At 23.6% G+C, this 27631-nt stretch overlaps 6 protein-coding genes across 10 annotated transcripts; all 6 read left to right on the forward strand.

The window, feature by feature from the left end:
- Nucleotides 1-1042: 1042 nt before the first annotated feature.
- LOC122716593 (histone H2B-like) lies at nt 1043-1508 on the forward strand. Its single transcript, XM_043939839.1, has one exon. It carries the CDS (start codon nt 1064-1066, stop codon nt 1433-1435), a length of 372 nt encoding a protein of 123 aa, XP_043795774.1. The 5' UTR covers nt 1043-1063; the 3' UTR covers nt 1436-1508.
- Nucleotides 1509-2220: 712 nt separating this feature from the next.
- On the forward strand, nt 2221-3649 carry LOC122716612 (small ubiquitin-related modifier 3). The gene is made up of 3 exons (XM_043939864.1): nt 2221-2381; nt 2449-2574; nt 2722-3649. The coding sequence occupies exons 1-3, from the start codon at nt 2364-2366 to the stop codon at nt 2857-2859; spliced, it is 282 nt and encodes a 93-aa protein (XP_043795799.1). The 5' UTR covers nt 2221-2363; the 3' UTR covers nt 2860-3649.
- A 2048-nt stretch (nt 3650-5697) lies between these two features.
- LOC122716693 (transcription initiation factor TFIID subunit 1) lies at nt 5698-13401 on the forward strand. Of its 3 annotated transcripts, none has more exons than XM_043940021.1 (18): nt 5698-6296; nt 6406-6818; nt 6908-7153; nt 7294-7428; nt 7509-7690; nt 7803-8201; nt 8280-8520; nt 8588-8946; nt 9030-9292; nt 9394-9755; nt 9826-11046; nt 11166-11408; nt 11518-11956; nt 12046-12188; nt 12268-12405; nt 12497-12632; nt 12760-12936; nt 13059-13401. In XM_043940021.1, the coding sequence occupies exons 1-18, from the start codon at nt 5942-5944 to the stop codon at nt 13271-13273; spliced, it is 5667 nt and encodes a 1888-aa protein (XP_043795956.1). In that variant the 5' UTR covers nt 5698-5941; the 3' UTR covers nt 13274-13401. The 3 variants fall into 3 exon arrangements, with proteins under 3 accessions (XP_043795956.1, XP_043795954.1, XP_043795955.1); XM_043940019.1 differs by having other exon boundaries at nt 12760-12981; nt 13059-13400; XM_043940020.1 differs by having other exon boundaries at nt 7518-7690; nt 12760-12981; nt 13059-13400.
- Nucleotides 13402-13610: 209 nt separating this feature from the next.
- On the forward strand, nt 13611-15249 carry LOC122716707. The gene has a single exon (XM_043940045.1). The coding sequence runs from the start codon at nt 13735-13737 to the stop codon at nt 15247-15249; it is 1515 nt and encodes a 504-aa protein (XP_043795980.1). The 5' UTR covers nt 13611-13734.
- Nucleotides 15250-15606: 357 nt separating this feature from the next.
- On the forward strand, nt 15607-18571 carry LOC122716708 (zinc finger and BTB domain-containing protein 44-like). 2 transcript variants are annotated; one of them, XM_043940046.1, is made up of 6 exons: nt 15607-15675; nt 16316-16523; nt 16590-16766; nt 16836-17301; nt 17666-17725; nt 17883-18571. In XM_043940046.1, exons 2-6 carry the CDS (start codon nt 16341-16343, stop codon nt 18269-18271), a joined length of 1275 nt encoding a protein of 424 aa, XP_043795981.1. In that variant the 5' UTR covers nt 15607-15675; nt 16316-16340; the 3' UTR covers nt 18272-18571. The 2 variants fall into 2 exon arrangements, with proteins under 2 accessions (XP_043795981.1, XP_043795982.1); XM_043940047.1 differs by lacking the exon at nt 15607-15675 and adding an exon at nt 15921-16012.
- Nucleotides 18572-19456: 885 nt separating this feature from the next.
- Nucleotides 19457-25615, forward strand: LOC122716706. 2 transcript variants are annotated; one of them, XM_043940043.1, is made up of 7 exons: nt 19457-19695; nt 20912-21024; nt 21127-21345; nt 23001-23419; nt 23529-24234; nt 24671-24905; nt 25358-25615. In XM_043940043.1, exons 1-7 carry the CDS (start codon nt 19584-19586, stop codon nt 25564-25566), a joined length of 2013 nt encoding a protein of 670 aa, XP_043795978.1. In that variant the 5' UTR covers nt 19457-19583; the 3' UTR covers nt 25567-25615. The 2 variants fall into 2 exon arrangements, with proteins under 2 accessions (XP_043795978.1, XP_043795979.1); XM_043940044.1 differs by having other exon boundaries at nt 24671-24896.
- The last annotated feature ends 2016 nt before the right edge of the window (nt 25616-27631 follow it).

The raw sequence follows: 27631 nt of genomic DNA on the forward strand, positions 1-27631 counted from the left end.
CTGACAAGCAGCATTTTCATTGGTTTGTATCTACAATAGTTTTATAATCTTATTTTATATTATTTTTATAAATTAATAATCTTTTAAATTAATAATATATTTAAAATTTTCTAATTCTATTTAATAATTTCTTCTTTTTAATTCTTCATTAATTCTTTTTAATTCTTCATTAATAATTATTATATATATTTTTAAAATAATGTACAAATTTCTTATATAAAATATTTAAATATTGATTAATTAAATAAAAATTATTATTTTTTTATAATATACATATATTTATTTTATTTTTTATATTTTTGTATGTGTTTTGTAAATATATATATTTTTATTTTTCATAAATATAAATATAATCATATTTTTAAAATATTTAATTTATCATATTTTTTGTATTTAAATATATATTACAAATATTTGTATGTATATGAACAATATATAAATTTTATTTCACAATAATCAATTAATAAATTATATATTATTGCAATATTAAAAAATATTGAAAATAAATAGTATATTAAATTCTAAATTTCTAAATTTAATATTAAATCATTATTTGTAACATATATTATAGAGAACTTCTAAAAATAATTTTTTTTCATTAATAGTTAATTTAAATATTGTAAAAATATTTAAATATATAATATATTTTTAATTTATCAATATATATACTTAATTTATTGTATTAAATTTAAAGCTAAATATTTCTGCAATTTTTTGCTATGAGATTATCTACTGTAATTTTAATTTCGTTTAATGTTTTTTATTATTAGAAAGATAATAATATGTAATAACTAAAAATTTTTATTTATAAAAAAATAAACTTAGAAATATATTAGATATATTATGTATAAAAATCAATTGTATTAAGAATGAGGTAGCATCAACGCACCAATCATATTGTATAAAAGTGTCGACGATTCCATTTTGAGCTCTCATTGGTTGAGTGTTGCTTATACTTTGGTATATGAAAGGAACACGCTATCCACAGCAATCATTGAATCGTTTGCTCAGTACATGGTACAGTTATACTGAACTCTGAAAACTTGACGACATTCAATTTATCATGCCGCCGAAAGTTAGTGGAAAAGCAGTGAAGAAAGCTGGTAAAGCACAAAAAAATATTAGTAAAGCTGACAAGAAAAAAAAAAGAAGAAGAAAGGAAAGCTACGCTATTTACATTTATAAAGTGCTTAAACAAGTGCATCCTGATACTGGTATATCCAGCAAAGCAATGAGTATCATGAACAGTTTTGTGAATGATGTTTTCGAACGGATTGCAGCAGAAGCATCAAGATTAGCACATTACAATAAACGATCTACCATTACTTCTCGCGAAATTCAAACTGCTGTAAGACTTTTATTACCTGGTGAATTAGCAAAACACGCAGTCAGTGAAGGTACTAAAGCAGTTACCAAGTACACCAGCTCAAAATAAACATCTTGTTGTTTAAAAAAAAAAAACGGTCCTTTTCAGGACCAACAAATTTTAATTACGTGGAACATTTTAAAGTTTTTAAACATACATAATTCAATACATTCATTATTAAATCCTATTTTTTTATTTTTTTCATATTTACTATTTATTTATATTTACAAAAATTATAATAAAATTTATTTTAATTACTATTAGTAATTTATTATTTATAATATAAAATGATATAATAAATTTTATTATATATATTATATATATGAATTATATATATGAATTAAAATGGATTCCAAAATCTTAATTTTTATTAAAAAAATAGTAAAATTATTTTATTAATAAATTTCAATATATAACTATAAATAATTATTAATTATAGTTAAATAAAATTGTACTTTCAATTGTTTTATTTTAATAAAAATTATATAAAATTCGTAAAATATATAATATAATTAATTTATCAAAGGTGAATACATTTAAAATTTATTTGTATAATATTATATAAAAATTAAAGATAAAAATAAGAATTAAAAATAAGAATAAAAATGATTTTTTTTTCAATTTGTTGAATTTCTTTAGAATTCTACATTTTTGCGCTTTTTTTCTAATATGGATGAAGTTCTATTAAATTGTAATTAAATGTAAACTACCACAGTCAAATAACAAAATTCCCTAGAAAGTTTATTAATCACGAATGTAGGTTTTCAAACACATACCAAACATGTATACCAATAACTTTCTATAATACTACATTATTTGTGTAAGATGGAAACGTTGTGATTACAAGTGTAAAGGTAGGAGCGGGATTATTGCGAGTGATTTACTTATACATTTATTTATAAAAATTTTAGATAGCCTGACATTTGGTTTAATAATTAATTCGTGAAAATATTCTTAATAATCAGTGATAATATAATATTTGTACTAAACTATAAATATGTCTGACGAAAAGAAGGTAATACTTTATAACCTCAAAACTGATGTAATGGTAAGTGACGATTCAAGAGCATTCTTTGTTATAGGAAACTAAGACAGAATCAGAGCACATAAATTTGAAAGTGCTAGGACAAGATAGTGCAGTGGTTCAATTTAAAATTAAAAAGCACACACCACTCAGGAAATTAATGAATGCTTACTGTGATCGTGTGGTAAGTACATATGATTAATTTATTATAATATTGTATTTTATTGGATAATTTTAAATTAAATTTTTTAATAATAAAATATATTTTATCTTTTATCTTATGTATAATTTATATATTTTGGAATTATTATGTTTATAATTATATTCATAGGGCTTGGCAATAGCAGCAGTAAGGTTTAGATTTGATGGACAACCTATAAATGAATTGGATACACCAACCACTCTTGAAATGGAAGAAGGAGATACAATAGAAGTTTATCAACAACAAACAGGAGGAGGATTGTGTTGAGATTTAAGATTGTCCTTTAATAGTTTGAAAATGGACTTGATAAAAAAATTTCTGTTCCAGTGCTTACTTTAAAAAGAAGGCATTAATAATTTTCTATTTTTTCCGATATAGAATATTTCATTTCATAATATAATATGGGAAAGTTGTTTATACTTTTTATATATATCAAACTTAACATTTAGATCAGTTCAATCTATATGTTAGTTTATTTAAAAAAAAATCTTTTTAAATACATTTTATATTCTTTAATATCATAAAATAATAACTTAAGATTTTTAATAAGTATTCACATTTTATTATTATTTGATGTTTTTAATTATTCTGGTTTTTGTAAAAACTAGATGAATTCTATTTCTCTTCTAATATATTACTTCAATTTCCAATAATTTGGCTGAAAATATTGTACAACAGATATACTGCTATGTTATTTCTAGTGATAAACATTGTAAATGAAGGCACATTAGTTGTCTCTTCAGCATTTTGCACTATGTAGAAAAACATCTACATCAACAAACACATGTTACTTACATAACATAAGATTCTTTGTAAATGATTTTCATAAAAAAGAAATTAATAATGTAAAATTTCAAATTTTCTTAATAAATATCATCTTTTTAGGTATATTCATTTATTATAATAATGTACAAGTAGAACAATGATGAAGAACATTGTGAGAAAAAATTATGTTAATATTTAATAATGTAATTATTTTTAAGAAGTTCATAAAAGTTTTGTTTGTGTTCTATGATTAAATCTTATTAATATTACATTTTTATTTTTCATGAAAATAATATTACTTTGTATATGAACAAAAAAATAAATTGTATCTTATCTTTTCTATAAGGACAAGTTTTCTTATTTTTAAGAAAAATTTTTTTTATAAAAAGTTTTATGTAAAAAATATATTTGAAATTTTGTATGTATTATAGATTTTAAAATATCAACAATTTATATTGGTGTTTTTATAGTTATATTAGTATTATATTTTTTATAACATTTTAGTAACATTAAAAGCATTTGTTTTATTTAATAAGTTGAATTGCCGAAATTTTCAGTCTACTTTAAATAAATTCTAAAACTTGGCAACACCGCTCTTATGAGTCGAGAGTTATAACATTATGGTTATGGCAAATAGAAAACCATAATTTAAGTAATATTTTTTAAAAAAATTAATTTAAACATGGATTATTTTTTTAATAATTATATGTAAATATTAAATACTTATAATAAATAAAAATAATATAATATATAAATAATATATAAATATTCATCAAATGATAAATTTTGAAGTTAGAACATTTATATTTAAATTATTTTATTTATTTTTATTTTTTGATTCATAGAAATATTAGTATAAAATAAGATCAGATTATTAAAAAAAAATATATAATTTTAAAAATGCATAATTAAATGTATAAGTTAATAGAAATTAAAAAAAATGAACATTTTTTATATAAACAAAAAGATTAAATGAATACATAAATGAAAATTTGTATAGTAAAATATAAATGAAAATGAATAGTAATAACAATTCATAAAAAAAAATTACTGAATTGATATTATATTATAAACACCAAGTTATATTAAAATTTAATTATAATTTAAAAATGTTAAATATGACTATAAAATACATTAGTATTAATCATATATATCAATATTAGATACATTCAATGCATTGATCATCTAATTACACTTAATATTTAATATATTTTTTATTGCATTGAATTCATGTTTTCAAGTCATTAAGACTTTATCATTCTAATGTCATTCAAGCATTGATTTGATAATTGTATGGATAAATTGTAATATTAGTAGCAATTAAAATTGAAATTAGATTTCAATATAAACTAAATTTCAATATAAAAGAATAGATTCGACAAATGCGAATCTTTGATAGTGTTATGTTATCTCACAAATCATATATTATTATTATATATGTTTTATGAAATCATCATTCTAAAGATTAAATCTCAGAATGTAATATCTATTTTTGTATATTAAAAATTAAGACACATTATAATTTTAAAAGAAAAAAGGATGAAAATGTGTTCAATTGATTTCCTTTATCTCATCTATAATCACGTATTAAAAAATATATATATATAAAGGGAACAAATAATATATAATATATAACAATATATACATAAAGAAAAAGGATAGAAATAAGATAAAAATTCAGGAATCAGCACTATATCTTTCTAAAATGTCGTTAATGAAACATAAATATAGAAAAAACAAACATAAAAAAAAAAGGCAAATATAAAATAGGAATTGTTTATCAACACCATCTCTTGAATATTTTTAGAAAGATGTTTTTGACATTTAAGAAATGACGTTAATTTTTTAATATATATTCTACTTTATTTTGTATTTGAAAAAATATTTTTGTCAAAAAATGATGATAATAAATTTTTATTCTATTTCTATCCTTGTCTATATTCAGTTTTTATGTTCTCTTTCACCCACTACTCTTTCTGTCTATACTTGTTTTACAAAACTTGTGTTGAAGTAATGGTTCCGATATCTAATTAACTTTATTATTTTTTTTGTCTATTGATTAAAAATTTTAATAGATTTATCTATTCGATTCAATTTTTATATATAGTAAATATATAAATTTAAAAAAAATAAAAATTCTTGTAATATAAAATAGTATTTTACATTTATTTTGTCCATCTTGTCTGTGTAGTAGAAGTGCAATATCTAACATATGAATTATGTGATTATTTCTAGGGATTTTATTTCTAAAATATCTTCAAAAATTAATATAATTGCAATCTTCTATATAATAATATATTAAAGAACATGGCGGTTAGTTGATGGAAAGGTGTACGTAAACAAAACGTTAAGTTTTACTAATCTTGTAATTAACAGTTACTTGTAAATAGTAATAATAATAATAAATGTATATAAATATATATACATAATTGTAAATAATTAGATATATAATATATGATTATTAAAGATATATGTGCAATATTGTTACATGTGAACAACATACATCTACTGTACATTCAAAAAATCAATAATTTTTTGTAAGAGTTTAAAATCATATTAATTTATTGAGTGCTAATTATAAAAAATGGCTGATTCTGAAGAGGAAAACGATAAAGATATAATATCTGGAATCAATATGACTGGTTTTTTATTTGGAAACATTGATGACAATGGTCAATTGGAAGATGATATTCTTGATCCAGAGGCAAAGCAACACATAACTTCATTAAATAGACTCGGATTAAGTTCGTTTATTCGCGAAATGATGTTAAATGAAGATGTTATTGAAGAAAAGGGTAATGAATCTAATGATAAAATTGAAGAAGAAAATGATATAGCTGATGAAAAAGATATAAATTATGTGGAAAAATCACCTAGTGCACTTGATTTTTCTGATATAAATGAGTTAGCTGAAGATGAAAAAGAAGAAAGTATTATAAGTATGTAATTTATTAAAGATTATTTTTTATGAAAAAAAAGTTTATATATAATATTAAAATTTATTAATTCATTTTTTAAATATATTTTTTTTAATTAATTTTTAATTAGACAAACAGGACATGTTTGAAGGTAAACCTGAGAAGGAAAATGCTGATTATGATGCAGATGATGAAGAAGTTATTATTAAATCTGATACACAATTAATGCCACCTCCTCCAATACCTGAAGAAAAAGAAGCACTTACAGCAGAAGAAGCAGAAGCTGCACGTCAGCGTAAATTAGAAACTCCTCTTGCTTCTATGCTACCATCAAAATATGCCAATGTTGATGTTACTGAATTATTTCCTGATTTTCGAACTAATAAAGTTCTAAGATTTTCAAGATTATTTGGTCCAGGAAAACCTAGTAGTCTTCCACAAATATGGAGAGGTGTCAAAAAGAGACGTAAAAAGAAACGTCATCATGATGTTAGAGATTCTGATTCTGGTTCTGATCAAGAAGAAAAGAAATCAAAATTTAAAGTCTGTATAAAAAAGAAATTTTCAGTTTAAAAATAATATTTTTATATTATATTTTTTATATTTTTATATTATATGTCTTTACATTATAGGGTTGGGTAATGCAATATAGTACAGATCAAACTCCAGATATGTATTGTTCTGATGATGAAAATAAATTATTAATGCCAATAGAAGATAAAGAACAAATTGGTAAAACAGGTGAAACTGGTGAAAATGGAGATATGGGACCAAAAGTAGCAGATTGGCGATTTGGTCCTGCACAGCTTTGGTATGATATGCTTCAAGTTCCAGAAACTGGAGATGGTTTTAATTATGGATTCAAACTTATTGATAAGGTATTTGCATACATTAAAATTATATTATATATTATATTGTATATTGTATAAAAATTATTAAATTACACTTACTATTTGATTTTCCAAAAATTACTTTATATAAGAAATGTTATTATTATAAAAAATTATATTTTTAATAGACAGATGAATTAAATAATAAAGATAAAAATATTAGAGATACTAATGAAGAATTTTCTGATGATGCATTTTTAATGGTATCACAATTGCATTGGGAAGATGATGTTATATGGAATGGTGATGATATAAAGCACAAGGTATGTGATATTTTGATGTAAGATATTTCTAATTAAAAATTTGTATATGATAACAAGTAAGAATACAAATACTTTGAAAGGTATTACAGAAATTAAATAGTAAAAATAATGCGGCTGGATGGGTACCATCCAGTGGAAATAGAACTGCTCAGGCATTTAGTCAACCAGGCAAAGGTGCACCAGTATCAGTTACATCAAATGTTCGATTAGCCACTTCACAAATTACAACTCCATTACATATGCAATCTCAAAAAACTAAAATGTAAGAAAAAACGCATTCTATTAATTATGTAAAGAATTAGTATGTTAATATACATATAAACATGTATGTAATGTATATGATATATTTTTATTTTCATTATTGATCTTACTAGGAACATGAATAAAGCAAATCAGCAACAAAATCGAGAAGAAAATTATGACGATACTTGGTATTCGATTTTTCCTGTAGAAAACGAAGAATTGGTATATGGTCTTTGGGAGGAAGAAGTGATTTGGGACCCTGAAAATATGAAAAAAATTCCTAAACCTAAAATTCTTACTTTGGATCCCAATGATGAGAATATTGTTCTTGGTATTCCTGATGATATAGATCCAGCATTAGTTCATAAAGATAATGGACCTCAACCAAAAGTGAAAATACCTCATCCTCATGTTAAGAAAAGTAAATTATTATTGGGAAAAGCTGGAGTAATTAATGTATTAGAAGAAGATACTCCACCTCCACCACCAAAATCACCTGATAGAGATCCATTTAATATTTCAAATGATACGTAAGCTAATAATTTAATAATAATAAATAATTTTAATTTCCATAAAAAACAAATTTGATTATTATTGATATTATTTAGATATTATATGCCACGATCATCAGAAACAACATTACGATTAAAAGTTGGAGGTGGAAATTTGATACAACATAGTACACCTGTAGTAGAATTACGTGTTCCATTTGTTCAAACTCATATGGGTCCAATGCGCCTTCGAAATTTTCATAGACCACCCTTAAGAAAATTTAGTCATGGTCCAGTTGCTCATTCTGGTCCACATTCTGTATTGCCATTAATAAAACACATAAAAAAAAAAGCTAAAGTATGTGTTTATATTATATTTTATAATTATTTGTTAAAACAAAAATTAAATGACGTTTGCATCTTAGCAAAGAGAACAAGAAAGAATTGCATCTGGCGGAGGTGATGTCTTCTTTATGAGAACTCCTGAAGATTTAACTGGCAAAGATGGTGAATTAGTACTTATCGAATTTTCTGAAGAACATCCTCCTTTAATGAATCAGGTAGGAATGTGTTCTAAAGTGAAAAATTACTACAAAAGAAAAGCGGGAAAAGATCAAGGACCACAGAAATACAAATATGGTGAAACTGCTTATGCTCATACTAGTCCATTCCTTGGAATTCTTACACCTGGTCAAAGCATACAAGCAGTTGAAAATAATATGTATAGAGCCCCAATTTACGAGCACAAAATTCCAGAGACAGATTTTTTAGTTATCAGAACAAGGTATTGTAATACAATGTATTGTATTTTTTTTATTGCAATGTGAAAAATGCAATTATTAATGAATTTTTATATATAATATATAGACAACAATATTATATCAGAGAAGTGGATGCTTTATTTGTTGCTGGCCAAGAATGTCCATTATATGAAGTTCCAGGTCCTAATTCAAAGAGAGCTAATAATTTTGTGAGAGATTTTTTACAAGTATTTATATATAGATTATTTTGGAAATCTCGAGATACTCCTCGACGTATTAAAATGGATGATATTAAAAGAGCATTTCCTTCACATAGTGAAAGTAGCATTAGAAAACGTTTGAAATTATGTGCTGATTTTAAAAGAACAGGTATTTATAATTTTATATTATATTATATATTATATTAAATTACAATTTTTTTAAATCATTCTTATATTTTATATAAATATCAAAATTTATTCTATTATTAGGCATGGATTCAAATTGGTGGGTTATAAAACCTGACTTTAGATTACCAACAGAAGAAGAAATTCGAGCAATGGTCTCTCCAGAACAATGTTGTGCTTATTTTAGTATGATTGCTGCTGAACAAAGATTAAAAGATGCTGGATATGGTGAAAAGTTCCTATTTACTCCTCAAGATGATGATGATGAAGAAATGCAATTAAAAATGGATGATGAAGTGAAAGTTGCACCTTGGAATACAACACGAGCATATATTCAAGCTATGAAAGGTAAATGTTTGTTACAATTGGCAGGACCAGCTGATCCTACAGGTTGTGGTGAAGGATTTTCTTATGTTCGAGTGCCAAATAAACCTACAATTAGCAAAGTAAGTATATGTTTTATTGTTATAATTTCTTTTGTACATTTTAAGATATTTTTTTTGAAATATGAATTAGGAAGAACAAGAAGCTCAACCAAAGAGAACAGTAACTGGAACTGATGCTGATTTAAGAAGATTATCATTAAACAATGCAAAAGCATTACTTCGAAAATTCGGTGTTCCTGAAGAAGAAATTAAAAAATTATCGCGATGGGAAGTAATTGATGTTGTTAGAACATTATCTACAGAAAAGGCTAAAGCTGGTGAAGAAGGTATGACTAAGTTTTCTCGAGGAAATCGGTTTTCTATTGCTGAGCATCAAGAAAGATACAAAGAAGAATGTCAAAGAATCTTCGATTTACAAAATCGTGTTTTATCTTCTAATGAAGTTTTAAGTACAGATGAAGGCGAAAGTTCTGAAGAAGATAGTTCTGACATAGAAGAGATGGGTAAAAATATAGAAAATATGCTTTCCAATAAGAAAACTAGTACGCAATTATCTCTTGAACGAGAGGAACAACAACGACATGAATTACGAAAAATGTTGATGGGGGAAGTTCAAGAACAAGATAAAAAAACCAAAGAAAAAAAGAAAGATGATGAAGAGGATAGTCCTGTAAATAACTTTAATTCACAACAGGGTAGGGTTCTTAAAATTTATCGAACGTTTAGAAATCCAGAAGGCAAAGAATATACAAGGGTAGAATTAGTAAGAAAATCAGCAGTAATAGATACTTATATAAAAATTAGAAATTCTAAAGATGAAACATTTATTAAACAATTTGCAACATTGGATGAAGCACAAAAAGAGGAAATGAAGAGGGAGAAAAGAAGAATTCAGGAGCAATTACGTAGAATTAAACGGAATCAAGAACGAGAACGTATGCTTGGTGGTCCAATGACAGGAAATAATGCATCATCGAATAATATATTCGATCGTAGTAGTAACAATACCCCAACAACTACATCCTCGAATAGTATCCTTCCATTCTGTAATTCTTTCCAATCTACTTCTCCTGCTTCTAAACATCCTAAACCTGATATATCTCCTTCTAAACGTAAGAAACCTAAACTTAAACCAGATCTTAAACTAAAATGTGGTGCTTGCGGTAATGTAGGTCACATGCGTACGAATAAAGCTTGTCCCTTATATCAGAATAGCATAACTACAGCACCAGTAAATGTTGCGATGACAGAGGAACAGGAGGAAGAGATTGAAAAACAACTCAATACAGATGATCAAGATCTCGTTAACGTAGATGGAACTAAAGTGAAATTATCATCTAAATTAATTAAGGTAATTTATTTTGAATTATTTAAATTAATTATTTAGCTATTAAATATTAAAACATTAAAGTTAAAAAATTAAAAACTATTAAAATAAAATTTGTAATTTTTATTTTGTATTTCTTATAGCATGCTGAAGAAATGAAAAGGCGTACGTTACTTTTGAAAGTGCCCAAGGAAGCAGTAAATTCCAAAAAACGAAGGAGAGCTACTGGAGATGACCATTGTGATTATCTTAAACGACAACAGAGACCTGCCAATAGGCGTAGAACAGATCCTGTTGTTGTTATGTCTACAATGCTAGAAAGTATACTTAACGAAATGAGAGACTTACCTGATGTTCAACCTTTTCTATTTCCTGTTAATGCCAAGGTATATTTTATTTTTATTGAATATATTTTAATAAATATATTTTACAATTTATCTATATATTTATCATTATTCTATATATTTATCTATATATTTGTCATATTTCTATTAGGCTGTTCCTGATTATTATAAAATTATACAAAGGCCTATGGATTTGCAAACTATACGTGAAAATTTAAGATTAAAAAAATATCAAAGTCGAGAAGAATTTTTAGCTGATGTTAATCAAATTGTAGAAAATTCAACTCTATATAATGGAATAAAAAGTTCATTAACAGTAGCAGCCAAACGTATGCTGGAAACTTGTGTAGAAAGACTTGGAGAAAAAGAAGATCGTCTGATGAGATTAGAGAAAGCAATTAATCCTTTATTGGATGACAATGATCAAGTTGCTCTTACTTTTATTTTAGACAATGTTGTAAATAATAAATTGAAATCTATGACTGAAGCTTGGCCATTTTTAAAACCAGTTAATAAGAAATTAGTGAAAGATTACTATAATGTTATTAAGAGACCTATGGATTTAGAAACTATATCTAAAAAAGTATCTGGTAATTTAAACTATATTTATAATTATTAAATATTATGAATTTTTTTATAAATATCATGATTATATTTATATTTATTATATTGTTTTCAGCACATAAGTATCATAATCGTCATGAATTTCTTAGAGATATCGAACAAATTTTGGAAAATTGTACAGTATACAATGGAAAGGAATCTCCATTTACACAAAAAGCAGAATTGCTAGTGAAAGTTTGCAAAGAAACATTAGATGAGGTTATTATTGAGATTGTTTAAATATATTTTAATTATAATTAAATTTTAATGTTGTACTCATAATTAAATTATATTTTAGTATGATGAACATTTAACACAGTTAGAAAACAATATATTATTAGTACAAAAACGAGCAATGGAACAAGCAGATATAGATTCTTCATGGCTTGGAGCAGATGAAGAAAATTATACTATTGTAGAACCAGAATTTAGAGGGGTATTATATTTATTTATAAATTAAATTTTGTTATTTTATGTTTTTTTTTTAATAAAAATTTTTATAAAACATGTAAAATGTTTTTTTACAGAGTCAAACAAGTTCGCCAGAAAATCCATTTGGAAAAACGAACATGGAAGATTTTGATTTTGTGGATGTAGAAGGAGATATGGAAGGTGATGGTAGTAGAAGTGTAAATTCTAAAAAAAAAGATGTTCTTGAAGAAGGTAAATAAAATTTTTTCATATATATTTTTATATATTATATATTATATTTTTATATATATTTTTATATTTGTATATATTTTTAGTTTTACTTAAATAAAAAAAAAATTATTAATATATTTCGTTATAGATTTACAATTCTCTAGTGAAGATGAATTTGATGAAGTTCCATTTGGTACGGATGAACAATCTGAGAATGCTGAAATGGAAACACTTGAATTGAATGAAGTTAGAGAAAATACAGAAGGCGGAGTAGTATTGGCGGATGATGATAGTCAACAAGCAGCGGAAGCAATGGTTCAATTGGGTAATGTCGGTTTTTATATGACGGACCAACAATTGCTTCAGCAAGGTTGGTAATTGTAAAGTATTTTATATATATTTTTATTATTTTATTGTTTTTTTAATCATTTTTTTTTTAAATTACAGACGAAAGTATGGATGTTGATCCAAACTATGATCCTTCTGACTTTTTGCTAGCTGGTTTACCAGCCAGAGATGAAAAAACTGAGAATAAAATACAGGATGATCTTGCTGTATCTGAAAGCGATGATGATGCAGAAAATAATGCGAAACAAAAACAAAAAACATCACAACCATTACCACAACCAGAAGAAGATGTTGGTGGTGATCTTTGGTTTTAAACAAATATCATTTATTTTTAGTAATAAAATTATTTTGTAGTTTACTTCTTAAATCAAAAGAATTATATTACAAAATGAGAAAAAAATAAGAGAAAATCAAAATATTTATTTCTTATAGGAATAATTGAATTTCAATATTTGAAATTAAATGAAATATGTATGTTGTTTAAAATGAATGATTTTATAAAAAGGAAAATGAACGTCTGAATTCCTATAACATATCTATGAATATTATATATACATATATGTAAATATATATTAGAAAATTGTTTTATAAGTATCACGCGGATCTTATTTTTTATGCAGAATAAACTGTATAAATTTATAAAGAAAAATAGTCAAAATAAAATAGTCGAATGTAAAAGTTTGCAAATTCAGTTTGCTTAAAACTATTTCTAACCAAATTTTTGTTTATATAGTAAAATAAATTTTTTACAGTATTAATATAACATTACTTAACAATGATTACTGATACGAAATTAAAAAATAAAATGGATTATATACAACGAATGTGTAAAGATTTGTCACGCGATCAAAATAAACTACTTAATAATATAATTCATATAACAAAAAATGCATTACCACATCAATTGATAATTTATGATCCAAATAATATTATTGTATGTATTATTCAACTTTATTTTTATTATTATGATATATTGCTTCGAACTGATAACATATGCATATATAAACGAAGAAAAAAATATCGACATGCCAGAGAATGTTACAATAATTTATTGAAAATATATATTCCTAAAAAGTCTAAAGAAACTCTTGAAATTATACTTAATACAATTTGTGAAAATAAACTTTGGGAGTTTGAAACCTTTTGTTTTGAACTTATATGTGATTTATTGAAATATGGTCTTAGTGGATCATTAATGTTTCATGCTATATGGGATAAAATTGAAGGTCCAAATATGAATATAGAAGATTCAAAAAGAATCATGAGAATATTATATGAATTATTAAATGTATATGAATGGCCAAATACTCATGATACAATAATAGTTATTGAAAGAATTTTAAATCTGTTTTATATTTCTATAACTACTACAGAATCAACAATTAATTTTATACCATATGCAACACTTAAGAAAAGTTTGGAAGTTTGTATTATTAATATGGTAAAACATATATATAATTATCATCTTCTCATCATAATTCATCACATGTGTTCATGGGTTGTTGAAACAGAAATGACTGATGAATTTATATTACAATTTGGTAGTACACTTGAATATATAGCCTTCATACATAATGTAACATTATATGAGAAAACTTTAACTCCAAAGATATTTCCATTATTAATGGAAATGATAGCATCCACAAGTAAGATAAGCAGCTTATTAGGTAATCGAGTTATTCAACATTTGCTTGATAGAAAAGAAAATAAAGCAAATTTTGATACACCTAAGATATTTTTTGAAGATGCTAACTTTGACATAAAAATGGAGCGATATTATAAAGAAGATAAAATATTCTGTAAATATCATAGAGAAATTTTACATGACAGTTTTCTAAAAGGTATTTTAAATCATTGTTCATCACGTATGAATTTAGAATCAATATATTGTACAATATGTCTGATTGCTGTAGAAGTTCCATGTGGATTTACAGCAGCAGCTGTAGTTTGTCTTTTAATGAATTTACAAGATATAACTTTAAAAGAACAAAATAAACGTCATGTTGAAATATCGTATCATATACATGCAACAGTGATAGCAATTATGTCTCTTTTATGTTGGATTCATAAAGCTGATGTATTTTACGAATATGTGAATAAAATAATGTTGGAAAGGGCACAATGGGCTCCGCATTTAAATCCTCCTATTCAATCTCAATATAATTTTGCTGCACATCATATTCTTTGGAACAAACCAGATTTATTTTTTGTAGATTGGGAAGCTCGCTATGGTTTGTGGAAATGTTTTCGTTTAAGTGAAACTGATGAACAAGAAATTGATGCAGATTAAAATAATTTAATTTTATCAAAAATTATATGATTCAAATTAATTTTAAAGAATTTTAAACTTGTAATGTCAAAATTTTACATGATATCATGAACGTTAAGAAATGATTTGAATGATTGAATTACGAGTATAACAATATTTATCTTGATATTTTTTATTTTCAATTTATAATTTATAAGTAAATTTGAAAATATTTTATAATAAACCTATATCATACAATTATACATACAAGTAATTGACATCAAAATGGCTGTTTTGATATTATACATATATATATAAATATATATATGCTATATATATATATATATATATATATATATATAGCATAACTCATAGTATTACGTATTAAACAAAGGCAAGAAAAATTAATAGTGTATAGTATTTTATTAAATATTTATCATAATTTGCACTTTTCAAATGTATAACAATGTTAGTATATAATTAAAATTTATTTATAATTAAAAAGCGCGGTAATTTATTCGAAATTGTTAATTTTTGTATATCCATTTCACATCACTTTAAATATTTTTGAATCATAAAACAATTATTTTATAAATTATAAATTGTAATTAAACATGAACTATTTGGAAATTGATGAAATGTTTCTTTGTAATTCCTAAGAAATTCTAAGAAAATATTGACAATGAAATCAAACAAACATTTTTAAGCGCAAATTATACTGTAATTATTAATATCGTATTGTTTACATAACGAATTTTAGTTGTGGATTATTTTCGTCAAATCATCAAATTGCGTATCAATAAAGGTTAACTTTTTAAACAAATTAAAATGTTTATTTTTTTGTTTATTATCAATGTGTTCTTTAATGATGACAATATTTTTTTTGTTTTTGAAAAGAATAATTTTAGTTATATGATTTGAAAATTTTAATTAATAATTTGACAGAAATATATACATAAATAAATTTTCTTAATTCAAATAATATTACTTAAAATGTAACTATAAAACAAAATTAAAAAAAATTTGCAAGAATTATAAATAAAAAGTAAAGTATATTTATGATTCATATTTATTTATGAATAATTTGTTGTGAATATTTATTTTTCAGTTACACAAACAATTTTAAAGAAATAATGTCTGGAGAACAGTTTTCTTTAGTTTGGAATAGTTTTCCTAGAAATTTATCCTCTGGATTATATACTTTATTAACTGATGAACAATTAGTTGATGTAACATTAGCTGCAGAAGGTCAAATATTACGTGCACATAAATTAATATTGTCAGTTTGTAGTCCATATTTTAGGGAATTGTTCAAGGTATTTTAATTTATTTAATGTAATTTATATTTGTTTTATGATAATAAGATATTTATAATAATATAGGGAAATTCTTGTAAACATCCAATTGTGATTTTAAAAGATGTCAATTATCGTGATCTGTCAGCAATGCTTCACTTTATGTACCAAGGAGAAGTTAACATTAAACAAGAAGATATTGCTAGTTTCTTAAAAGTAGCAGAAAGTTTACAAATAAAAGGATTAACTACAGGAACAGAAGAGGTATATTCAAACAGATAATAAATTAAATGTGCAATAAAAGAATTTATTTTTAAGAATTTATTGTTGTAGAAATTTGAAGAAAATTTGACAAAGAATGCAGAAAACTTAGATCAAATATTGAATATAGAAAACAGCAGTATTAATTTTGTTAATTCAAATGCAAATGCTTTGATTTCAAAAGAAGAAAGATCTGTGCAGAAAAATCAACAATGCCAAAAACAACATGTTCTATCAAAAGATGAATTACACAATGATGAACTATCATTAGAGAATAAAAATGTCAGTGATAAATGTTACCAACAATATTCTATTTCTAATTCAACTTATAATGTTCAAAATTCTCATATGGAACAAAATAATAGTTCAACAAATTTAGAAGATGAACCATTGGATTGTACAGCTGATGTAACTCATATGGAATCAACAAAGCATGAACCATTGGATTATACACTTGATATAGATACAGAAACAGGATATAAAACATGTTTGCCTAATGAATCACTTTATAAATCTGATGAAAATTTTGAGACAAAAGGTAATTATTTATATAATATATTATTAGTGTAATCATTTAGAAAAAACAAGAAATTATGAATTAATAGATTAATGACAATAAAAACAATTATTTGAAATAGAAAAATTATTTAATTTTGTTAAATAAATAAATATTCCAAAATAAAATAATTAAAATTAATGAAAAAATTATTGTTTTATTGAGAACAAAAGATTTGACACACTTAATTATTTTCAATGAATAATTATACATATAAAATACATATAAATTAATTTTATAGTAAAATAAATTATATGTTTATTTACTGAATGTTTCAAATCTAAATTTGTTATAATTCAATTATTCATAATGTGAAAATATTGATAAAAAATATTATATTTTGTAGATTATGTACCAGATATGCAGTTAGTTCCCTATAATCAGAATGCCCAAACTCAACCATTTAGTAAGTCTTTATATAGTAACTCTTTATATTTCATCTATTTTATTAATTCAATAATATATTAATTTTATAATTTTTATATATTTTTAAAATACCTTTATTAAAAATTATTAAATTATAATTATCAATAATATATATTTTATTTATATTTATTTAATAGGTTTAAATAACGTAAGTGGTTTTGAAAATGAATTTACATATGAAACTGGTTGTCATAGTAAAGGTCGACGTACTGTTAAAGGTATTTCCAACAATAGTTTACCATTAGAAACAACTTTGCGTGTTGTATCTGAATTGGGACCAACTTTACGTATGGAAAGAGGCAAAGTTATTCGAATGTATTCATGTCCATGGTGTCTTCGTCATTTTACACGTAAAGAAAATTTAAAATTACATGTTCGATATATTCATGGTCCACTTGAAAGTCTAACATGTAGACTATGTGGTAATAAATATAAGAATAGTAACAGTTTACGTGTACATTCATATCTTTATCATAATGCTAAACGGGACAAACCTAATAAGCCATTACTTGATGGTGGAGAATGAAATTAAAAAGAAAAAAAGAACTGATATTAAAATTTGCACAAAATTACTGCATAATATATGCAATATTGTTACAATTTCATTTTTAAGAAAATTGACTGCATGTGCTGATTAACAAAAAAATTTATAAAAATCTAATTATTTAATATTTTTTATTTTGTTTTTATTAATGATTGTTAAACTATTTAAAGACTTCATAAATTTGGAGGAATACAATATTCTCTAAATTAATTAAAGAGATTTAGATTGTAGAAATAATTACATATTTTATATAAAATATTATATTAAAAAAATTTAATTTAAAAAAATCGATTGTAAACATATATGTATATTAATATATCATTTTGTGAATACATTTTTTATAAAATAAAAATTAATATTTGTATGTTTTTTTTCCTAAAGTATATATATCAAAAAATATCAAAATATACATATAGAATATCAAAATATTAAAATATATATAAAAAAGAATATTAAAATATATATAAAGAACAGTATAGATTTATCTGGAAAATGTATTCGATTTAAATATAAATTTCTTTTCAAATATTCATTAATCAACTTACAATCATATATCAATCACTTTTGAACAAGACAATTATTTTACAAGAAAAGATAAAAGAATTATATAAAAAAAATTTCAATTTGATTCCAAAATCAAATGTTAAAATCATTAATCATTCATCTCTCATCAAATGAATAATTAACCGTCCTATCAATTTATATTCAAAATATTATAAAATTATCATTAGTTTATTACAAATGATTTCTTAATTCCTTTTTTCCTCAAGAAGCCTATTCATCCTATTCATAAAAATTTATATTATATATAAAAATTTATTATTTTTGTATATTTTCTTAACGAACGATGAATTCTTGCTTTAACGTGGTTTTATATGATTTCCTAATCTGGATCAAAAACCGAAAGATTCATCAATTATCTCGGATCATTGCCTATAATAAACATACCCATAATTGGATTCGATCTTACAGACTTCGATAAATTATTCGAATCATTGTATTGCAAATCTTAGAAGATTGAGGGGAAATAATAAGACTAAAGGACAGTAGCTTCGCAATATCATTGGACTACTGTCTGGTTGGCCTTTTGCAACGAGGTCAAAGGCCACATCTTCGGAACATAATTATCTATAGACAGCATAGTCAGTAATACTGTGCCGATTCTCGTACATGCGACCATTATTTGTACAATTACGATTAGTAAAACTCGCCAATTTTTGAGCCGTTGATCCACTTCCGGTTTTGGATTCACCATTGAAAAAGAAAAAGGGTGCAAATATTAATCACAGATATCATGATCGCGATCAACTTTGTGGATATTCTCGGTATCTCGTTGCTGTTGCACTTTAGTTTCAGCCTACTACTGTTGATCGTTTTGGTCCCACTTCTGTTACTCGTTTATCCGGGTAATTATCCATGATAACCATTCCATCGGTGTTGTTGACAGTTATACTTTAGAGGCACGAGTTGAATTAACTTCAGAGACCAGATTTTGATTTGATGTGCAATTTAAAAAAAAAAAAATTCAAAATAACTTAATAATTTCTGGTTCTAAAATGTATATATTTTAGTTTAATTGTTTTTTTTATTTTTTAATTAATAATTGAATTGATTTGTGATTTAATAATTAATTTATATAGCTATTTATATAGATATTTTTTTTAACTTAAATACTTTTATAATTTGGTATACATTGAAATATTATTAGTAATAATGATATCTTAAAAAAAGTTAAAAAAAATTCAATCTTTAAATAAATATTTAAAATATTTATTTGCTGTTTTTGTACGATAATCTGGAAATGAATAGAAACGCAAATATCATTTGTTTTGAAAAATTTATAAATAAATCTCTTGTTTCATCTCATTATATATAAATATCATTAATAATAAGATATTAATAATAATTATCATGAATAATATTTTTTAATATTTATATTTATTTATTTATATTTTATTAGTTTTTATTTTTTTTTTATTAAGTTAAATATCATTTCTCATAAAAATTTCTTTGCATTCATTATCGTATTTTGAAAGATATCATTTAGATAAATAAATTACAAATGTTTCGTAGAAAATATTAACGAGGAAATTACAATTTTGTTATAAATATAAATCTTAACGATGTTTTATTTATGAAAGTGATTCATAACAAGTAAAAAACTCGATGTTGTATAGTTTATTAATATTATTAATAAATTTAATCATATTTTGTTGCTGATATGTATTTCCTTGAAATTATATGTTTTATTGAAATTATTTATAATATGCAATAATACAATTATGTTTTTTTCGACAAATGTTCGATTAATTATTATTATTATATATTGCAGATACACGAAACATTCGTAATAAATAATAATTGATAGAAAATTCGTATAATATCAGAAGATTTTTATACGTTTTTTGGCCAGACATCATGTATCTGTTTAACGAAAAATTGAAAATATAATTTTAAAATTGTAAATTTCAGTTATAAAATAATTATGATAGACAATTTGCTTAATATTATATCAAGTACCATATAAAAATATTAATGATTCTCAATATTTCGTATCATCATCTAATTTAATTTTATTATTATAAGAAATCCATATATATATATATATATTTTCATTTCAAGTATTAACATGGTCAAGAAAGAGTTGGATACGTTTTGTAAAATGGAAATATCCAAATGTGATCGTCGTAGAAGAGAACAATATTCGTACAATTCTAGATAAATTTCGGAATCATGTAGGTGCAATACGAATATAAGATTAATTTAATTCTACTTTTTATTACACTTCAATATTGTCAGTTTAGTCTTAAATGTACATTCTTTTTCTTTAAATATAGGGAATTTATACTTTATTGATTCAAGGCCGTTCAATTGCGGAAAGCATTCGTGCTCATTTAATACATTTGACTTCGTCCAGAAGATTTCTTCGTGCAGGCTTATCTACGCGATGGGGTCTTTATGTATGGAAGGATCTTGATTATTTTTCCGTGGACAATCATTTGTTAAATTCACCGTGTTTATACAGAGGTCGACCTATTACAGAATCCAACATTCAGGTCGGTTTTCAAATTCTAATTTTTCATAGTCTATCAATTTGTATTCTGTTTTATACTACATTTGATATTTCTTTTTATACAATTTTTATTTTTCATTTTTATTATAAGCTTTTCTGCATATTCTATGCTTTATTATGAATTACATTTTCTTCTATTTCTATACTTTAAAATAAAGTTTTTAATTATTTTTTAGATTTTTTATCAAATTTGACTTTGGACATGGGTTATAATGGATTATAATTTTTTTCAAATTTTTAATTCTCTATCATAAAATAGATAAGAATTTTTTTTACAATTTTACAATTAGGAGAATCTAAAATAGAATCTAAAAAGATATATGAAAATGATATATGAAAATTGTTTAAAATTTGTATTTAGTTGTTTTATATTTGCTTTTTTAATGCTACATTTATTAAAAGAAATTAGACTTCTTTATTCACTTCTCTAAATTTAATTACGAAATTTGAATATAAAAGTTTAAAAATATAAAATATATATAAGATATAATAGAACGACAAAATAGAAATATAATACACATATATATAACACATAAAAATACAAAAATATATATAGAATTTGATACAACATATAAAAATATAAAATGTACTTTTATAAATTAGACAAAAAGCAAATCGAAAAATTTAGATATATGTAATACTATTTTGTGATTGAACATTAGAAACTTTGCTACTAGCATTATAGGATGCAAAGAGCTATATATTTCAGAGACAGAAAGAAAAATACTAAACTTTTGAACTTGAAAACTAAAACTTTAAAATAAATTTCTCATATAAATTTTAATAAAAAATTCTTTTTAATTAATTATTTATTATCGATTAATTTATCAAATTGGATTGATATTTTTGATACGCAACATGTTTTTCACTAATTTTATATTATTATGAAATTTATTTCTAAATATGAATGTATATATTTAAGATTGTTTCCCTACATTTATATATAATTTTTATTCATAATTTTATTATTTATATGAATAAATTGATTATTTATTATTCAAATGAAACAGAAGTTTGTAATTAAGATAATTAAAATAATCGTTAATAAGTAATTAATGAAAAATAATTATGTTAAAATTGATATGAGAAACTTGTTCGAAATTCTAACTTTAGAGAGACATAAACCTAAAAATGCATAAATTTTATGATAGAAAATTAATAATTAATTGATTTTCTTTGTAACTTTACCAAAATATCTTTTCTATTCTTATCACACTATCACTCTCTTTGTTTTGAATACACCTTGAACATCCTGTTATGCTAATAGCAAATCGAAATTTTCAGTGTTCAAACGCGAGATCGCGCTGATTCCGAAACTTTTCGGTCGTTTTCTAACTTATCGTCAAAATGTCAATAGATCAAGAAATAAAAGTATGGCTAAGTTTTATAATATTTAGAAATATTTGTTTAAGAGAAGTGTTATAAAGGAATTTGTTCTAAAGTGAAAAATTTGCAAAAATGTTGAAAATAATTAGAAAAGAAATTTTTTAGAAGAAAAAAAGAAATATAAGGATATAAAAATAATGTATACATATTTATATATTAAAAATTATATGGATTAAAGTTCATTTTAAGCAAATAGTTAATAGTTAATAATTAAATAGTAATATATTAAATATTTGGATTCATGCATTTTAGGATTACGTGAGTGATCTCACATCGAAATTTTTTCCACCAGAACAACCACCATGGCAAGTGCACGTAATAAACTGTTTCTTTCGTGGCGAAGAGTATCAAATCTGTTTAGTGAGAGTCCATCATTTACTTCTACGACAAGAACACTTAGTCTTAGCTGATTTTCTTCCATTAAGATATTGTTCCGATATTTGGGAATGCGAAAAAGTGAATTCTCCTTTCACGAATCTTTATTCCGAGCCATCGGCACTTCCGAAACTTTATCAGAATCTCACGGAAAGTTTCAGTAATTATTGGAACGAATTTTTATATAATAACGACCCAAACAAAAGACCGGAAATTTTGAAGAAACAAATTGATATTCTGCAATGTTGTAAAATCAGTGTGATAGTTTTATTTTCTTCGATGAAAGAGATAAAAAGGTAATTAAATAATAAATAATAAAAAGATAATTTCACATAATTTCGCGTAACCTAAAAAATTATCAAATTTCTAGAATTCTTTATCAATATTTTTCTTTTTTCACTGAAGGAAATACGGAAAAGGAGAAGATTTCAAGTTTCTCGATATTTTCTCCATATTTCAACGAGAAGCTAAGAAACGAAATATCGAGCAGATCGTGTTTTTACATGCCTTATTAAAATCTTTGAATCCTTTTAAATTTTTGTCTAATCTTGTTCTGTGGTGTTGGTACTTAACAATCATATTCATATTAAAAACACCGATTCTCTTTGCTCGAGAGTTACAAGCCTTAAAATCGCCTTACAAACATTATTATCCGGATACTTTAATTTCCACGTTATGGTATTATGTTCCTCTAATATATTGTGCCACTATGGAAGTATTATCTATTATGTGGATCGCGATAAAGGCACCGAAAATTATCTTTGAGGAATTGTTTTTGAAATACGTACATGTGAGTCGACTTCAAACTATATCTTCTTGTGGACGAAAAGTGGTTGCATGGTCGGAGGAGGTCGAACTCGATATTCTTCGAAAAATTTCCATTATGACAGGTGCGACAGAAGCTGAAATTTTGTTGGCCGCAACTGTAGATGCTCTCAAAAAATATTTCCGTCATTCTGGTGTTAGAATACCGGATGATGTATTCGCTACTGGAAAGTTCGTCAGACAAAGAACGATATTTGTACAAAATCACGAAACCAGAGGTATTTTGTGCCTTGCACTTCCTACGAAAACTTCGTTGTTCGAGGATGATTTGGTTGAAATTTTGCAGGTTTGTGTTAGAGAATTTAATTTAATAATATTATAGTAAAAATCGATTTATAATAATTCTTTAATAATAATTTCATAATTAGATAAGATTGTGTACTATACAATAATTTTACAATAGTTTTACAATAATTTTAAATATTTGAATTAATTATAATTATTTATCAATTTCTTCGTCTAATTTCTAAGTAGCAAAGAAGAATAAAATTAACGTAAAATATCTTAAATAATAAAACGACATTATTCTCTTTAAGACGCATTCTGTATTTCATTTTTATATTTTTATATTTTAATATTTTTATTCTCCTTTAAGGAACATCGATAGAAAAAAAAATTATCGAATAATAAAAATTATGAATTCATAGTATTATTCGTAATAATATATATATATATATATATCATAATAGATTAAATATTTATTTTAAAAGTACTTATTTCAGATTATTCAAAAAAATGTGCGTGAGGCAAGATCAAAGCAAAATGCGTTATATGCAATTACGGCGGCAGAAGAGTCCTACGGATTAATTTCTTCTTGTTTACCTTCCTTATTACTTAAAGTGATGCTAAATCATTTAACGAGAAGATATTCCCTTTCTTTAACACACATCGATGGAAATCTCGTTATAGAAGGCGTCGATGCGGTGATGTATTGGAGACCACCTCAAGGCAATTGTAGTAAATGTTTTATTAAAAATTTTTCATCTATGAAAATGATAAAAAAAATCTACGATGTTTTTCTCATATTTGTTTTTTTAATATATTACGTTGTGAGAAAAAATCAAGAAATTTTGAATTGATTTAAGAAGAAAAAAATTATGAAGGATATATAATTATAAGAAATTTAAAAAATTCTTTATTTCTAAAATACTATCTTAAATGTTTTTGACAAAACCATAAATATTTAATAATTTTAATCGTTAAAAATCGTTTAAATAATTACTTAAATATTTTTTATCACTTAATACATGTTTCATTCTTGATAAAAATCATTATTAACTCACATGATATGGAACATGTTAATTGTTGTTGGAAAATTTATTTCTTTTTTTTTTGATTTATAAATATTCTCAATATGTATCTTCTTTTATTTTCAATGTTCATTAAAATCTGCAACTTATTTTTTTTAGATATGTCGATAAGTCTACACAAATATGGAAGTGGTGTACGATTAGGTGTGATGGCTGACGCGTTAATTGGTCCCGAGCATGCAATCATTACAAGAACTTTTCCAAAAAGTGTGGAGAATCTCGCTAATGTAGTTGGTGTTCCTAGAATTCCGAGCAGAAGTCCAATTCAGAATCTAGCACTTAATCCAAGCACTTCACCGGGATATTAAAAATGTATCGAGATTGTACAAAATAAATAAGGTTCTAATTTCTAATCGATATTTGAATTGTTTTTTTTTTTTATCGTGTTTTAGCACATTTTTAAAGTCAGAAATTTAGAAAGAAAATTCTTAGATTCTTAAAAAAGAAAAATTGTTTTCGTATATAAATAATTAAAATTTCATTAGTTTTATAACTAGAAAAATTTTTCCTTTCACAAGTATCATAAAATATTACAAATAATATTGATTCGGATATTGCACGATATTATGTTAATGATAATTCAATTTCAGTTCATTATCTCTTTTATATTTTCTTATTTATGCTTGTTTACATTATAAAATTTTTTTCTTACAATTTTAAAATTAATTAATTTCACATATCTTCTATGTCTGACATATTATCTGCAGTAATATGGATAATTTTACAGGTCACGTGTTTGTCTCTTGAGAAGATAAATTCTTCTAAAAGATTGAATAAAATTTTAAATTTGAAAATAGAACTGGATATTAGGTTGTACAGTAATATATAGAATTTTTTATATTTAATCATATTGAATAATATTTATAATTATTTTCGATGTTCATATATTTATAAAAAAATTTTCAATTTTTTAAGAAAATGATAATAAAAAATGAAAAAAATTAGCTATATTATTTGTTACATTTTTATAAATTTATGATGCAATATTATTTTATCTCCGTCCTTTTTGATACTCATTTTTTTGATATATTAAATAATTATATAAAAATAATGTTTCTTGAAATTATAATATATATATTACAATAAATATCACGTATATATTTATATAAATATGTATACTCGCATCTAATTTGTACGTGCACTTTTATTGTACAATTTACACTTTATAATAATTCATATTATATATAACATATTATATATAACACAGAATGTTAAGAAAGATATATTTTTTATTTCTCTACATATATTATACTGGATAAAAAAAAATTCTAAAAAAATATTCTTAAATTAAAGTATACTTAAATTACTTACCAACATTTTATATTCTTTCCTTTTCTTATTTAAAGATATTGTTATTGATAATTTTTATAGATATTTTTTTAATCATTATCACGATTATATTTTATTACTATTATTAAAATAATTATATAAAAAAACTATTATTATTAATATTATCAATAATAAAAAAAAAGCTAAGAAGATTTAAGAATAATACAAGTAAAATTACAATCATTATAGTTAAATATTTTTATCCTCTGTCATGAAAGAAATATTTTTTTGAAAGTTGTAAAAATGTTTTTAAAAATTAAATAAGTTCATCGAATTTATTTTATTATTTTTTATAATGTATAACATGATAACATTGCACTTCAAAAAATTTCGTTAATATATTAATTAAGCGCCATATCTACAATTATATAATTAACTAGAATACACTAATTCCAAAATTTGACTAATTTTTTCCTGACAATGATTATAATCACAGTTGGGACGTTACGTTACAACGATGCGAAAAATAATCATGCATCGTTTTAATTAGCATGGCAGACTTGATTTCTCAACTTTTTATCTATATTGGACGTTATAAGGCAAAAATTTAGAAATATAAGAAGTATCAATTTCTGAGTATATTCGCAATTTTTCTCTATCATTAACATCTCCCAGAGTATATGAATTTAGTTTTACTATGTTTTTGTTCAGAAATATTCGAAATATTTAATTATTAAATAATATATTTTCACATTATATATTTCCATTAATATATATATTGTGTATAGAAATCTTGTAAATATTTATCAAAGCAAGATTTAATTTTTTTTTCAAATCTTTTTGTTTCTTCTTTTTTAAAAAAAGAAATTTATAAATTATTTAAGTAAAAATTTTTATTTTAATAAAATTATTGAAATCTAGTTTTTATTAGTAAAACTAAATAAGATGTATATATAGCTTTGTACTGTTAGATAAGAATAAATATAACAATCAATGATCATAATTTTGACAAAAATGTAGTTATTTAATTAAATATTTTATTTCCTCGCTGTTTATTGTTTCCTGTTTTTTTTTTATTTATTTGTAAATGCATTTCATTGAAAT

The sequence above is a fragment of the Apis laboriosa genome, unplaced genomic scaffold (assembly GCF_014066325.1).
Source record: "Apis laboriosa isolate Shangri-la unplaced genomic scaffold, ASM1406632v1 scaffold47_cov149, whole genome shotgun sequence".
Taxonomy (NCBI): Eukaryota; Metazoa; Arthropoda; class Insecta; order Hymenoptera; family Apidae; genus Apis; species Apis laboriosa.

What these genes read in the sequence shown, in the direction of transcription:
- LOC122716593 (XM_043939839.1), top strand. Translation starts at nt 1,064, where the DNA reads ATGCCGCCGAAAGTTAGTGGAAAAGCAGTGAAGAAAGCTGGTAAAGCA.
- LOC122716612 (XM_043939864.1), top strand. An exon ending in ATGCTTACTGTGATCGTGTG is followed by an intron (nt 2,575 to 2,721) that starts GTAAGTACATAT and finishes TTATATTCATAG; the next exon opens with GGCTTGGCAATAGCAGCAGT.
- LOC122716693 (XM_043940019.1), top strand. Translation starts at nt 5,942, where the DNA reads ATGGCTGATTCTGAAGAGGAAAACGATAAAGATATAATATCTGGAATC. An exon ending in GCAAAGAAACATTAGATGAG is followed by an intron (nt 12,189 to 12,267) that starts GTTATTATTGAG and finishes ATTATATTTTAG; the next exon opens with TATGATGAACATTTAACACA. An exon ending in CCAACAATTGCTTCAGCAAG is followed by an intron (nt 12,982 to 13,058) that starts GTTGGTAATTGT and finishes TTTAAATTACAG; the next exon opens with ACGAAAGTATGGATGTTGAT.
- LOC122716707 (XM_043940045.1), top strand. Translation starts at nt 13,735, where the DNA reads ATGATTACTGATACGAAATTAAAAAATAAAATGGATTATATACAACGA.
- LOC122716708 (XM_043940046.1), top strand. Translation starts at nt 16,341, where the DNA reads ATGTCTGGAGAACAGTTTTCTTTAGTTTGGAATAGTTTTCCTAGAAAT. An exon ending in TGAAAATTTTGAGACAAAAG is followed by an intron (nt 17,302 to 17,665) that starts GTAATTATTTAT and finishes TATATTTTGTAG; the next exon opens with ATTATGTACCAGATATGCAG. An exon ending in TGCCCAAACTCAACCATTTA is followed by an intron (nt 17,726 to 17,882) that starts GTAAGTCTTTAT and finishes TTTATTTAATAG; the next exon opens with GTTTAAATAACGTAAGTGGT.
- LOC122716706 (XM_043940043.1), top strand. Translation starts at nt 19,584, where the DNA reads ATGATCGCGATCAACTTTGTGGATATTCTCGGTATCTCGTTGCTGTTG. An exon ending in TCTGTTACTCGTTTATCCGG is followed by an intron (nt 19,696 to 20,911) that starts GTAATTATCCAT and finishes TTTCATTTCAAG; the next exon opens with TATTAACATGGTCAAGAAAG. An exon ending in ATTTGGTTGAAATTTTGCAG is followed by an intron (nt 24,235 to 24,670) that starts GTTTGTGTTAGA and finishes TACTTATTTCAG; the next exon opens with ATTATTCAAAAAAATGTGCG.